At 32.1% G+C, this 14,664-nt stretch overlaps 2 protein-coding genes across 2 annotated transcripts; one reads left to right on the forward strand and one right to left on the reverse strand.

Moving 5' to 3' along the window:
• Positions 1–7,728: 7,728 nt before the first annotated feature.
• Positions 7,729–8,369, reverse strand: LOC21401211. The gene has a single exon (XM_010090161.2). The coding sequence runs from the start codon at positions 8,353–8,355 to the stop codon at positions 8,038–8,040; it is 318 nt and encodes a 105-aa protein (XP_010088463.1). The 5' UTR covers positions 8,356–8,369; the 3' UTR covers positions 7,729–8,037.
• A 1,910-nt stretch (positions 8,370–10,279) lies between these two features.
• On the forward strand, positions 10,280–14,136 carry LOC21401212 (mitochondrial import inner membrane translocase subunit TIM50). Its single transcript, XM_010090162.2, has 10 exons — positions 10,280–10,660; positions 11,217–11,308; positions 11,654–11,690; positions 11,959–12,020; positions 12,137–12,250; positions 12,479–12,583; positions 12,680–12,778; positions 13,057–13,213; positions 13,301–13,403; positions 13,791–14,136. Exons 1-10 carry the CDS (start codon positions 10,402–10,404, stop codon positions 13,834–13,836), a joined length of 1,074 nt encoding a protein of 357 aa, XP_010088464.1. The 5' UTR covers positions 10,280–10,401; the 3' UTR covers positions 13,837–14,136.
• The last annotated feature ends 528 nt before the right edge of the window (positions 14,137–14,664 follow it).

The following is a 14,664-nucleotide window of genomic DNA, read 5'->3' on the forward strand; positions in this document are numbered from 1 at the left end:
TTTAATATAATTCACGTGTTAAACAATAAATACAGAGAGTAATAGAAAAAGTGATACTCACATTTCAATATTGCTCAATGTTTACACATATGTATCTACCATATGGGTAAAAATTAGGCTTTTTTCTTGTTGTTGCTTGGGAACTAGTCATTGTGAGGTTTAAGCTATAAGAAAAATCATGCCCTTAATCTTCTCATAATTGATGCTTTGATTAAACATAAGGGTAAAGTAATCTTAGACTTGTTCATTTCGCTGATTCGAGTTTGTAATTCGAGTTGATGTGTGATTTTATGTGAGAACTTTTTACTGTAGTAAAAAAGTTAAATGTGACTGTTTCTGAAAACTTTTTACTATAACAAAACTCAAATTCTAAACTCGAATCGACGAAATTAACGGTTCTTACTTTTTTAATGAAGAAAATTGTACTTTTTCTTATATATGCACTATTTAACCATAGGGTCATTATAAGTAGTAGCCGTACAGGTGTTACAAAATGGAAATCTTATAATAAAGCACATGATATTGGGCTTTTGGATTGTATCAAAAATACGTCATCAATCAGAGAAAATGTACAAATGTTAAAATGGTCGGAAAAAAAATTGACCAGAAAAATTTTCTGCGTTTTGCCCTCAATAATTACAATTTTAGCTTCTAATTGTTTTGTGTTATCCTTTAATTGGTTGTGATACTATGAGTAATCACAATTTATGGTATAAGCATTCCACGTGGCAGAACACGCACCAAATATTTGATTACACAAGTCATTTCTGATAATAACCATTGACTTTTGTGCAAATCATGATTTGGTTTTTGAACTTTAACAGATTATTGTCGATCACACACCAGATTAAAGGTAGAAATGAGGTGTTGGTGATGCAATTTCCGTTGCTTTAGCTGTTTTTAACATCTAAATCTCATTTATTTCGTTGATTTAAGTTTTTAATTTTAAATTTTTATAGTTAAAATTTTTTAAAAAATATCACATTTAATTTTTTCTGTTACAGTTTAAAATTCTTAAAAAATATTGAATTAAAAATTCAAATTTACCAAGTGAACTAGGCCTAATTATCTTCTTATCAATTCAGAGGATATAGATGTTATATTTGTATAACATATATTTCTCAACGTCAAATTAACATTAAAAAAAGCATGTCATAATTAATATAGTATATGTGTAAATTTTATGGAAGCTAATAATATTAAAATTAAGCATATACTTTTTTCAATTGAAATTAACATTAGGGCCATTTCAGAATCAAATAGTGTGCAAATTTTATAGAATCGATAATATCAAATTAAACAGAATTGGACTAATTTTATGAACCCGATGAGGATTTAGCAATTAAAAAGTGTATAATTTTTCTTATTGTATTAAATGTTTTTTTTCTTTTTAAAATAAATATTTGTTTGCGGTGACATCTTTAAAATGGGTATGCCACATGGCAAATTGTATGCAAAATATGTGACTGCATAATTCTCCATAGAAGCCGCAGCACGTTAAGTACAAAGATGATGATTTTGAACTAAAATGATGAAACACTTTAAGGCTAATCATGTAAAGCAAGACTACCATTGTCCACGTGCTCTCTTTATAGATGGTTCTCGAAGGTTATACAAAGTGTGAGTGGCACGGCTCGAAAGTAATTTTTGTTACGATTTTAACTCTCTTTTTAACATTAGAATAATCATACGTGTCCCCACAAATATTTATCCAAATCAAATATTAAAAGTAAGGCGGTAAGAAATCACTCTGAACCTAACGAACCCAGCCGAGCCGACCGTATTAAAAAATTATGGGTTTTTAATTTTTTATTTAATTTTCAGTTTTAATTGTGCCTAACTTGCATTGCGTGGGTAGGGACGCGGGGTGAGGTTACATGAACCCGAGGTAACCCTACCCGGCCGAACATGTTCAAAGTAGGTAAAACAATATCTAACACTTCAAATTCTTACTTTCATAAGTTTGTGGACTTTATGCTATTAACTGTTAACTTATTTATATTTTAGATTCACGATTTGTGTAAAAAATGCTTGTATACCGTAATTGTTGAATTATGACATTCTTTATTTATATTGGAAGTGTTTGATTTCAAAGTGAGTGTTTTAATTGTTCACCTTGCATTTAGACCCCCTCTTGAAGGAAAGCCCTGTTCTGTTTGATAATGATTTCTTCTGTAACAAGCACAGATTAATTGACTAAAAATTGATTAAAATTGATGAAGTCATAGATTAAAATTAGTTTTCACCAACCCAAGTAACCCGACCCTATCCGAGGTCACCCGAAAGGTTGCGGGTTTGTAGACTTAAGAGAGTGTCACGGCTTAAAATTTTCTCAACCCGCACTGGTCGGGTAGGCTCAATTTTTTGACTCAACCCTACCCTACCCGGCCGATTTACACCTCTAATTAAAAGTGAGTCTTACTTATAGGTTCATTTACATCCCACTATATTCGGCACAAGGAGTTTTCCCATTCATTATCCTACTTTACATAATTTTAAATCTCTCAGATTTAATACGTCTTTTAAGTCCCGTTCATTTCACCGATTCGAATTTAGAATTTGAGTTTTGTTATAGTAAAAAGCTCTCACAAACAGTCACATCTAACTTTTTTACTACAGTAAAAAGCTCTCACATAAAGTCACATCTCAATTCGAATTAAAAACTCGAATAAGCAAACTAAACGGGTTTTTAGTTTTTCACTTTTAGTGAATATAGCCTTAAACTTGTTTCTCCGCCTAATATAGTAAATCTCAAACTCATGGAAAAATTAGATAATTTAAGACATCGTTCATTTTACCGATTCGAGTTTTCAGTTTTAAATTTTTACAGTAAAAAGCTTTTAGAAAATGTCACATCTAACTTTTTTTATTACAGTTAAAAATTCTTAAAAAATGTCATATTTTAACTCGAATTGAAAACTTAAATTTACTAAGTGAACGAGGCTATATATATATAAATATTCTAGTAAGTTTACATAAAATAAAGAATAAATATGATCCTATATCCTATCCTATCCTATATATATAAAAGAGCCGATCTTGACTCTACTATTCACTTCTTCGTCGTCTAAAACGACCTGGTTTGAATTTTTTTTTTCCTGTTTTGTTTCTTAAGTTTTGGTTTTTTTGGTTCTTTTATCTTTTTTTTTTTTTTTAAATCCTTCCTATTTTTCTTTTCTTTTCAAACATTTAAAATAAAGAAAAACACATGATTTTGTGTATGGCTACTATTTATGCCATTCTAAATTTATGATTTTTTCCCTCATTTTTTTCTTTATTTTTTAAGTTTCAACTACTTAATTTTTAACTCTGTCATATTATAATTTAGAATGTTTCATGTATTTTTTTTTTGTATTAAATGTAACATTTTGATTTAAACTATCATTAATGTATATTCTTGTGTGGGGATTCAAACTTTATATCTCTAAATGGAATCAGGTATGCAATTTTCCTTAGGATACTCTCGCTACCGTCTAATTTATACTCTTTTTAAATTTCTAAGTAAATTTTTCTTCTTTATTTTTATTTTTATTTTTATTTTTATACATATTTTAGTTCACATTCTATGTTATAAAAGCTATCATCACACGTACCAAAACTAGTATGTTGGAAATTACCTCCAACCCCAACCTCAGATTTCAAACAGAAATTAACAAAGAATAAGAATAAAAACAAAAACACCAAAATTGATTTCGGAATTCGGCAAAATTGATGCCAACGGGTCTACGAACTCTCCAAAGGAATTTAATTTGCACCATAACAATCAGATTATCCAAGCGAAATTACAAAAGAATTTGATCAACCCAATCTTCCCGAGAAAATCCGAGCAAGAAAAAGTTGCCGAGAAAAATAGGGAGAAAGAGTGAAATAGGCCAAGACTTGAGATGAATTAAAATTAATAGGTCAATAGTTTAGATAAATTAATAAATTGGCTAAATTACTGTTTTCGTCCATAACTTGTTTGATTATGAACCATAACTTGACAAGTTATTGTCCATAATTTACGGTTTTTGTCCATAACTTGTCTGACCATGAACCATAACTTGATAAGTTTATCTATAATTTATCTAGTTATGAACCATAACTTAACAAGTTATGATCTATTAATTTTTATAACTAAAAATTGACTTATATAGTCTATTTTCTACTATTTCCCTGAAAAATATTGCCTTGCTTAATGCATGGATCTTCCGGTGTTCTTTAACTTTATCTATGGGCTTTTTCTTTTTTTTTTTCCTTCTCGTTTTAAGTTTAAATCACCAAAAACAAAAGTATTTTATAGTTTCTATGCGTTTTCAAGCTTTGAAAAAAAAAAAAAAAAAGCTTCTTGTCGTTTCTTTGCTAAAACTAAAATGTTGCTTTATTTGCTTTAGATTGAATATATAATGGAAAGACCCAATTTTCTTAAGCTGTTACTAATATAGTGGAAATGGTTTTATCTTTTAAAAACTTAATAGTTAATTAGTTACTAAAATTTCAGGATTTGTTTTTCGAAAACTCATTCTAAAATAATATACCCTTCGTTCACAAAAAGTTTCAGAATTTACTTAAACAAATCAAAAATATAAATTCGCACTAAAATATCAATAAAACATATTATTGTGATAACAATTCGTTTCCAAGTACTCTTGAACTTAACATAAAAAAGTATGTTCTGATAAAGTCTTCATTCGCATAACATAGAACATAATAACTTAATTCATATCTTAAAACCATATTAATCATTATGCAGAATTGTTGCATGAAAGTATTCAAGTTCATCCCTTACACGTCTCCACCACGAAGCCCATTAATGAATAACAGGCTTTTTATCCACAACACAAACCAATTGGCCTTGTTTATTTAACCGATTTGAGTTTTCAGTTTTAAATTTTTACAGTAAAAAACTCTCAGAAAATGTCACATCTAACTTTTTTTGCTATAGTGAAAACCTTTCAGAAAATATCACATTTCAACTCGAATTGAAAACTCGAATCCGCGAAATAAATGAGACTTTAATAAGCAATAGTTCAGTAAGTACATGTATCCTCATAAAATATTTTTCACACAAGACAACCTAAAAAGAATGCATGGCCTTTTATGTTTTATTATGAAAGCGTATATTATGGTTAAGGGCCTTGTGCTGGTACGGATTTCGCTCAACCAGTAAGAGTCAGAGGAACGAACCAAATATTTAGTCTGATTATTATTAGATCATAATTATTATTGTTATGAATCTCCATTTGCGTCTAAGGGTAATTATCCTCCCATTAAACTCCGAGTTTTGATACAATAACTTACTATGCTTCCTTTATCTTAACCTCTTATAAAGATTATACATGCGATTATGATCATGTCACTAAAATATAGTATAATAAATATTTTAAAAGAAGCAATTAATCACAATACTCAAATCATACATGTCACAGTGAATTATGCACATCAAGCAAACAACTCATCATCCATATCTTTTAAAACAGATTCATGCTATAGGTCAGGTTTGTATTCACCTGAGTGCCAATGGAGACGTTTGGTATGAGGATTCATACCATGATTTGAATCATGGTTCATGATTCGTTACAGTATTTTCTCTCACAAAAAATACACGTAAATCGAAAATAGTTCTAATCTCATTATTCTAATCCATGAATCAAACGTTTCCAAGTCTTTACCCACATCAAACCACTCTTGTAAAGTTGTTAGTTTTGTATTCAAATAGTATTGTTAGTTCGTTGTCGGAGTTTCAAACTTAATTTGCTCAAGTCTTAGAGGCCTAATCTTATGGACGTTTATAAGGATTAGTTCAATTAATTATTCCCCTTTTTCTAACTTTAATCACATTTTCTAAATTAACCAGCGAATTTTATAAACTAATTAGTTAATCTCCCTTTAAATTTTATTAATCCATTTAGGCTAATCATTACTTTATAATTATTAATTTACTATATACCTATAACTAATTAATTAATTTAGTTAAATAATTAATTATCTGCATAAGTTTTACTAATTAAATTAAGAACCCCAGAAATTATGTTATCTTTTCGTAAGTATACTCCTAATTTACCACTACATTACTCTCTAAAGTCTTCTTAGGTTCACCCCTAATCTTAAACATCTCTAAAGGTAGGATAGGATTCGACCTTATCACTTGGGTTCTAACTTTCACCTAGTAGATTTCTCTTGGTTAACCTAAAGGTTATTTTATTTTCTACTTGGGTCTTTGGGCCCATTTGAATTCTCTAAGTTAGTTGGGTCACGTTAGAGTTATCTCTGGTCTTCTAGGGGATTTAGGTTAACTTTTCCGGCTTTGGTTGACTATTTTTACCCTCATAAGAAAATTATTGTTTTACCCCTAGCGGGTTTTGACAATTCTAAGATCATAAGCCTAAGATATTTGTTACCCCAAATATTTTCCCCTTAAAGCACCTTGAGCCAAAACTCAGAGGTTAGTGTCCTTTTATGTATCTTACCCCCTTGCAGTCAAAATGACTGTTTTGCCCTTAATAGATTTTTTAAATGTCTTAAGGGTTCTAAGTTCGACTTTCTAGGTTTCTTAGTGCATTAATATTTAATAAGGTTATGAACTCTCCTTTACACTTTGATCCTCATTTTTCAAAATTTACAGTTTTGATCTTACTAATGGAAATTTTAATGTTTTTGACCCTCGGGGTCCGTCTAAACTTTTCTTCACCAATGGGTTAATTTTCTTACAAGGAGTAAGATACTAAACAGGGACTAACGTTGAATCTAACGGTTTAGACTATTTTACTCTTAATCGAAGTTTAGTCAACAAATTTTGCGGACGCGATTCAATCGGGATGGAATCTGTAATACTCCAAACATGAAACTTGTCTATTCATCTAGATCTTAAAACTTTTCTACTTTTCTACAAGCCTAATTATGCTCATATCTAGGGCGTCCTTTAGAAAGGCACACATTTTAAAGCCTAAGGCTATTTATATGCATGAGTAAAAAGCATGAACGAGATTTCATAATGGAAATGAAGTGAAAATTAGAATTAAAGAAAATTAGGGCGCACCCTTATAATTCGGTACATATTTGTGATACTGTTAATCAATATGGGTGGCTCATATAAAAAATATGGGCTGCACACTTATGTTGAAAACCAAAAGAGAAAGTTAGAGAAGGAGAAGAAAAAGAGAAAGAGCACCGAAAAAGTGAACCCAGCTGGTTCAAACGTAGAAGAGGGAGAGGTAGAGGTTATAAATACATGTCTCCCATTATTTGTTTTGCATTTTAAAAATTGAGAGCTTCCCCTCTTTGTAAATTTGTAGGAAATTCTTTAGATTTCTAATTTGTGGGTTTTTATAATTTTTGCTTAATTTGTAATCTTTCTTCTCTTTAGTAAATAGAGTGGTCCATAGTACCCTAAAACGTAGCTAATATTTGGCCGAACTCCGTTATTAATTCTAGTATTCTTTTATTTATTTTCAATATTCAATAGTTATTTTGTCGGGTTTGTTCGCTTATAGCACTGTTTTATCTATGTCGTACTATTCACATATACGGAACTATTCACGTATACTATATTATTCACAAATACTATTCACGGTGAAGTTATTTTTGAGTGGAAAATTTCCTCAGAAGATACTTAGTAAGAAGAAAGAGAATAGCAAATAGATACATGTATATTTGCCTTGTGGATACCATAGTCATATTCCCATTGATAGAAGGACAATTATCTTCAGAGAAAAGAAAAAGGAAGACTATATACAATACAACTCAATACCATAAATGGAGATTTTTTTTATTTTTATTTTATTTTATTTTAAAGCTATACTACATATCACCTGTTAGATAAAACTCTATTTGGACTCCAAATACAGAACCAAAATTTCACACCCAAAACCAAAAAGGGGAATGATGAAAGCAAACCCCCCTCACGATCAAAATAAAAACGCCTAAAACACATATTTCTAGTACATATTTCCATGCTTAAAAAAACCTAAAGACACATTTCTTTTACTTTTCACAAAAATAAATAAATACAACTACTAGATTGGATAAAAGATAAAATTTGCGAGAAAGAGTTGGGAATCAAAGTTGATCCGGCCATAAGAAAGCACCCCCGGCAAACTGCCTCTTTTCCTCAAGAGAGCCCTTAACTTTGAACCCATATTCTTTGAGAAGCAAGTCCAACTTACATTCTTCCATTTTCTCATAATCTGCCTTGTTGTACTTTGGATAGTGAAGAGGCATTTGGAATCCATTTGGGTACTCTTCCTTGCAAATTGAAACCATTGAAACATTCCTTTCTTTTCCTTCCTTAATCCCACTTCCCTCAATCATGCCAACATTTTGTGTATGACCCAAGACATGTGTAAATGTAGAATTCAAGAACCACTTGAGTGCCATTTGAATTACCTGCACCCCCAAAAAAAAAAAAAAAAAAAAAAAAAAAAAAACCAAAAAAAAAAAAAAAAAAAAAAAAAGAAAAAACTCAAAAGAGAAAAGAAAGAAAAAAGAAAAGAAAAGAAAAGAAAGAAGTTACTCAATCTTGTTTTAGGAACAAGAAGGAGAGCTACTAATATTTATATGGGGCAAGAGGGTGTGGTTTAAAATGAGTCAATTATTTTAACAAAAAATATCTTATTGTGTCATGGTGGGTTATAAATGCTTTTTGTTTCGGGAGGTGTCCACCATAGACCTTTGTGTTATTGTTGTTGTTGAAGTAGTTGTAAATCAATTTCGAAACTTGAAAAAAAGTAGCTACTTTATTAATTTAAAGTTTCATAATTGTGGAGATATTTCAAGTTGGAAAAAAAAAAAAAGAAAATTGTGGAGATATTTCTTTTGATTTCTAGAATTTCTTCAAGATGTCTCTCTCATTATTGTTCCAAAAGTGATAATTTTCTTTCTTTTGCTCCAAGTAATGTAAAGCAGAAGTCGGTTTTAAATTTGTTTTGTTAGGGAAACAAATAGGGTGTAAATGCAAATCTAGAAAAATCTACAACGTTCAAATGCTCTTTTCCTCGTAATCTTATTGGCTACTTCTTCGAGGCCTGAATTTAGGCCCGGTATCGCGTAAGGTTATGGCATATTGGCCCCAAAAAATTATTGGGCTCAGACTGAATCCAGATTGTTTACGCTGGCCCAAAAACCCAAAACTAGATTGGGCAAACCTTGAAATAAAGCTAGGAATGGCAACGAATGGGGTGACCTTCTAGCTAACCCGCACCGCAAAAGAAAATAATCTAACCCGGCCCATTAACCGTTTTAAGTTGATAGAGATACGACGGATTTCTCTGTCACATGTTCGGGGCACTCGCACGGTCCTTATTTACCAATTAGTGTATTTCAAACTTTCAAGATACAATAATTACATAAATAATACAACTATATAACACTTTGAACTAAAGATAAAAGAAAATAATATTTTTTTTACATATTATGTGGCATGTGTAATATGACATTTTCTTTAACGTGTGTATATATATATATATTATAGAATGTTATGCATAATATATTTAATAAAAAAAGCTATAATTAATTGGGATGGGTGATTAAGTTGAGGATCTCTAAAATGCATCCATGCCAACGTAGCACGTGATAGGTTAATTTTTAATTTGTTTTCAATCGAAAAATGTTTAGATCGGATTTACCGTGCTCCATTTAAGGTTTATCCGTGTATGTAAATAAAATAACAGTAAAATTACCATTTCTAAATAAAGCAGAAGCTTTCCTCAATAAATTTTTTATTAACTGATGAATTTCCATAATCATACAACTTTCATTATCTTATTTTGTTATTAGGATGGTAGATTTCTCTAGTAATTATAGTTATCAAAAATTATAATAGTGCATCTTGTAATTACTAGTGATAATCACTGAGGGTGTTATTTTTAAAATAGTTAATAGTTTTTAACTTTAAAATAGTTTTATTAATGTTATAAAAAAGAGAATTTTGCCCTAATATATAAACCTATAGGTCCCGTTCATTTCACTGATTCGAGTTTAAAATTTGAGTTTTACTACAGTATAAAGCTCTAAGAAACAATCATATCTATCTTTTTTGTTAAAATAAAAAGCTCTCACAAAAAGTCACATATCAATTCGAATTAAAAATTCGATCAGCGAATTAGACAGACCTATATTTTTTTCTTATTTTTTTCCTTCAAATTAATCATTTGAAGTGAACCCCCAATAATGCAATGAAAGATCCTCTCCCCAAAAATAAATAAATAAATACATTAAACTAAAACAAGTCGGTGTCCAAACAGTGGATAGCATAGCATAAGCCGACATCCAAACAGCCCTCCATAAACCCATTAACCTTTTCCCAAACACTCCCTAATTCTCTCTCTTCCCCCTCTCTCTCTCCTCTCTCTGCGCAAAACCCTACTTCAACCCCAAAACCTCTGACAGAGATCACTGAAAGACAAACCTCAGAATCTCTCGAAAATGTCTTCCGTAATGCTCCGTCCTCGTCTCATCACATTGCTGTCGAAGCACAATCGCCGCGTTCTCAGCTCCGGCGTCGCCTCAAACGCTCCCAAGGAGCCGCTCATCGCCGCCGAAGCCCTAGCCGCCGATCAACCGCCTCCGCCGGCGGCTGACCCCAATTCGACGGCATCCGTAAGAAAATCCTGGAGCTTTCTAAAGTATGCAATCGCCGGAGCTCTCACCGGAGCCACCGCCGCCACCGGATATCTCTCGTACGGTACGCGATTTCCTATGCGTATAAATTTTCTCTCATTTCTGTTTAATTCTCGAGTATTTGGGGAGGAAGAGAATCAAGAAACGGTTAATAATATTGGTTCCTGTATTGAATTGTTCCATTTCTTTTTTCTAGTATATATCAAACTTCGAGTTTCGCTATAGATTGGGAAGTGTTTTTTTTTTTCTTTTTTTTTTTTGTGACGCTTGTGGTGGTAAAATGTGATAATTTCTGTGCTTTAGGAGAAAAAGAATGAAGAAATGGCTAACAATTTCGGTTACTTGGATTGATTGTGTTACGTAGCTGAAATGAATTATTCAATTTCTTTTTACTGAGGAGACATCAAAGAACAGAAATGTTAGATTTGAATTTGGCTTTAGTTTGTGGAGTCTTGAATTTTTTATTTTATTTTTTTTTATTTTTTAGTGCTTGTGGAGGAAAAATGTGATAAATTTTGGCGCGAAGTAGGATAAAAGCTTTGCATTTGGTGTATTTTCGTGGTGAAAGAGCGGGTCAGGGTTTGAGTGGTGAATTTGAAAACCCCCCTTTTGTTGTGCAGCGTACTCTTTGCAAGAAATAGAGGAAAAGACAAAGGATCTCCGCGCTGCGCCTTCACGTTACAAAGTACCGGATGATACTCCTGCTTTCGATGTAAGTTACAACTTTGATGCTGTATTTTTGAAATGGGCTTGCTTTCAATGAAATTCTAATGGCTTAACTTGAAAGATTTTAGCTTGAATTCGTTTTATGTAACAATAGATTCAAATGCCGGCATGGCTTGTCAAAGTGAAACTGTTGTTACAACTATTATTCCTTGAAATATGTTCTTGTGTGTTAGTGTCTTAGGCTACAAGGACTGTGCTTCTTAGGTGTTTGTGCTTTTATGATGTTTGCGGCATTGCTACTTGTAATGTGCTGTCGTACAGTCACTTTTACTTTTATGCTCCTAAGGAAATATCTGTGGATTAATGTTTCCTTATAAATTTCCTTTTGCAGAAATTTAAGAGTTTGCTTTACTCTTCTGCAATGACAGGTGAGTTTGCTGTGTGCATATAGTTATGCTTTTCATGTTAAAAGAATGCAATTCTGAAGGTTATACTTCCATTCTTAAATGCTCGCACATCATGCCCGGTTTCAGAATTTAAAAGCCCGCACCTTATGACGTTGAAGTTTGGAAATAACTTAACCTGGAAACTATAGAATTTAGAATTGGCATTAGTGTGAAAAAACAAAGTACCTATGCGATTCACTCATGCGTCTGTCAATTTTTATGCTGATATTTTTGTGTATCTGATATACAGTTCCTGCTAAAGCAACTGAACTGTACTTGGATGCAAGGAAAATGATTGAAGAACAAGTGAAAGTGAGTGCATTTCATTTGTGATCCTCTGCTTCTCCATAACATGTTTGTAACTTTGTGTCATTTTACTTCCGTCCCCCCCTTGTCCTAACCACCATCATCTTCCTGCTTCGTTTTAGGGTTATACTGAACCATATGCAGAAAAGCTTCTTCCAGATTTGCATCCCATGGAGCGACATGTTTTTACACTTGTTCTGGATCTACAAGAGACGCTACTGTACTCTTATTGGACGGTAAGGCTTGTATTGACAAAATGGTTGTGGCACAATTTTCGTGATTACAAATTTGCATAATTATGTTTCTGCATATGTAGTGTGCTTTGGTAGTTTCTAAGAAATGTTTGCATCTGTTTTCATGTCATCTCCAAATTTTTGGCTCTTAGTTTCATTCTTGTACCTAATATGTTTTAGAACTTTTCTTAATGGAGCACTGACATCAACGTTTTCTTCTTGGACTTGAAGAGAGAAAAGGGCTGGCAAACAATTAAAAGACCTGGAGTCGATGCTTTTTTGGAACATCTGGCTCAGTATTATGAAATTGTTGTGTATTCCGACTATTCAAATATGGTAATTTAAAATTCTTGCTTCTTATGGCGGTTCATTATTTTTTGTTTCAATGTTAATATTCATCAACATGGTATTGCTTTATCTTTGCAAGTGCAGTACGTAGATCCTGTAATGGAGAGATTGGACACCAAGCATTGTGTACGATATAGGCTTGGAAAGGCTGCTACTAGATATCAGAATGGACAACATTATCGGGTATGCTGTGATTAATTATGTTTGTTCCAAATAAATATTTTATAAGTGCTTCCTTTACTATTGCTTTGAGAATATTGGCACCTTCAAGATCTTTCTTTTAGCGTGTACTTTTGCCAGGAGGATACAGTTTTTACAAATGTTTAGACGTTACTTACAGAACAAGCAAAGAATTCAACCGACTAGCATAGTTTTAGCATAATATATAACTGATTAGATATTAATCCTGTGGCTAATAGAAAAGAACAGTGTGGGTGATAAGATATGGTTTACTTGTACAGGACCTTTCAAAACTTAACAGAGATCCTGGAAAGATCATCTATCTGAGTGCCCACGCACGAGAAAATAGCCTTCAACCAGAGAACGGTGCCCCAATAAAGCCATTTAAGCTTGAGTTAGACGACACAGCTCTTCTGGACTTCATACCGTTTCTTGAATGTGAGTATATGTATCTGATTTCCATTAGATAAATAGAACAAGCGACTCTTCTTGTGGAGCTTTACCGCTTGTTTGGTGTATATGCAGTTGTTGCCCGTAATCCACCAGCTGATATCAGGCAAGTGTTAGCATCTTATGAAGGCTGTGATATTCCAGAAGAATTCATTCGGCGTTCCAGAGAGCATCGAAGGTAAATTATATTTTTGACATCATTGTTTAGTTTAAAGACTGTTGGGGCGTTTTTAATAGAACATACTAGAAATGAGAAATCCATATAGCCGACCCCAATTAATTTGGGATTAAGGCTTGTTTAAAAAAAAAAAAAAATTGTTTAGTTTAAAGAGAATTCTGTTCAGTCATTTTCCATAAAGTGCTTCTAATCACACTTAATTAGTGAAGTTCTGATTTGATTAATTTTGGAGCCATTTATGTGTACCTTGTCACATAACTGTTGAAACTTTATGCTTTCCAGTCGTGGCAAAAGGAATGGATAATTATGTCTTGGGGGATTTGAAAACCATAAGTTTGTTTTACTTTGTATTCTTATTTTGTTTGATATTCCAAACGTTTTATGCAGGAAAATGCAAGAACAGAAGCAGCAAGGTCGGTTATGGAGACGTTGAGTGGTCACATCTATGTAAAAGAGGCGACGACATGGCAATTTCAGGCTCAACTAAACAATTTGTAAGGTGTGATATATGAAGATAAGTATTATAGAAGTAATCGAGCCAAAATGTTCTGTTGTCTGTGGAAATGGCAATTTCAGTGACAAAATTTTGAATCGATAATAATTCTTTATGAATGACTGACATGAGAATTTGTAATTTCTCTCTTATGGGGGCTGTTTACCCTTTACTCTCTGTCTATTTTGATGGAAATGAAAAATTTTGGTTTACAATTGGAGGAAATTTTCTTCCACTCATCTCCCACTCTCTGAGCAGTGTTATGATTTGCTTGCCTTTTTACCATTCTCGTTAGCAATATGGTTGATATACCCGTGTAATTGCTTGAATGAATTGTTCACTAAGTTAATTTTTTTTGTTTTGTTTTGTTTTTGTTTTGTTTAATCATATATCAATGTCCAAGTCATATAACAATCCATTCATCTTTCTGTATGGTATACTCGTGTCGTGTTTTGGTTATTTCTTCTTAAATTTACAGTTGGCTCAAATATAACTCGTGATGAAATTTTTTAAAAACTGCAATACGAACACGACACATCATTTTACAAGTTGACATGAGACAACACGAAAATGGCCCGTAAATACGAAATTGACACAAATTGTGTACTTTTATTGATTTTTTTAGAAATAACTAAAATCTCATAACACACTAAAATAAAATAATATCCATCAAAATTAAGTAAGTAATAGTATCAGATTTTAAGAACCATTATCATGATGCCACAAGTTTATAATATCTAAAATATGAAATGAAAAGTGTGTATATAT

The sequence above is a fragment of the Morus notabilis genome, unplaced genomic scaffold (genome assembly GCF_000414095.1).
Source record: "Morus notabilis unplaced genomic scaffold, ASM41409v2 Scaffold1185, whole genome shotgun sequence".
NCBI classification, from domain to species: Eukaryota; Viridiplantae; Streptophyta; class Magnoliopsida; order Rosales; family Moraceae; genus Morus; species Morus notabilis.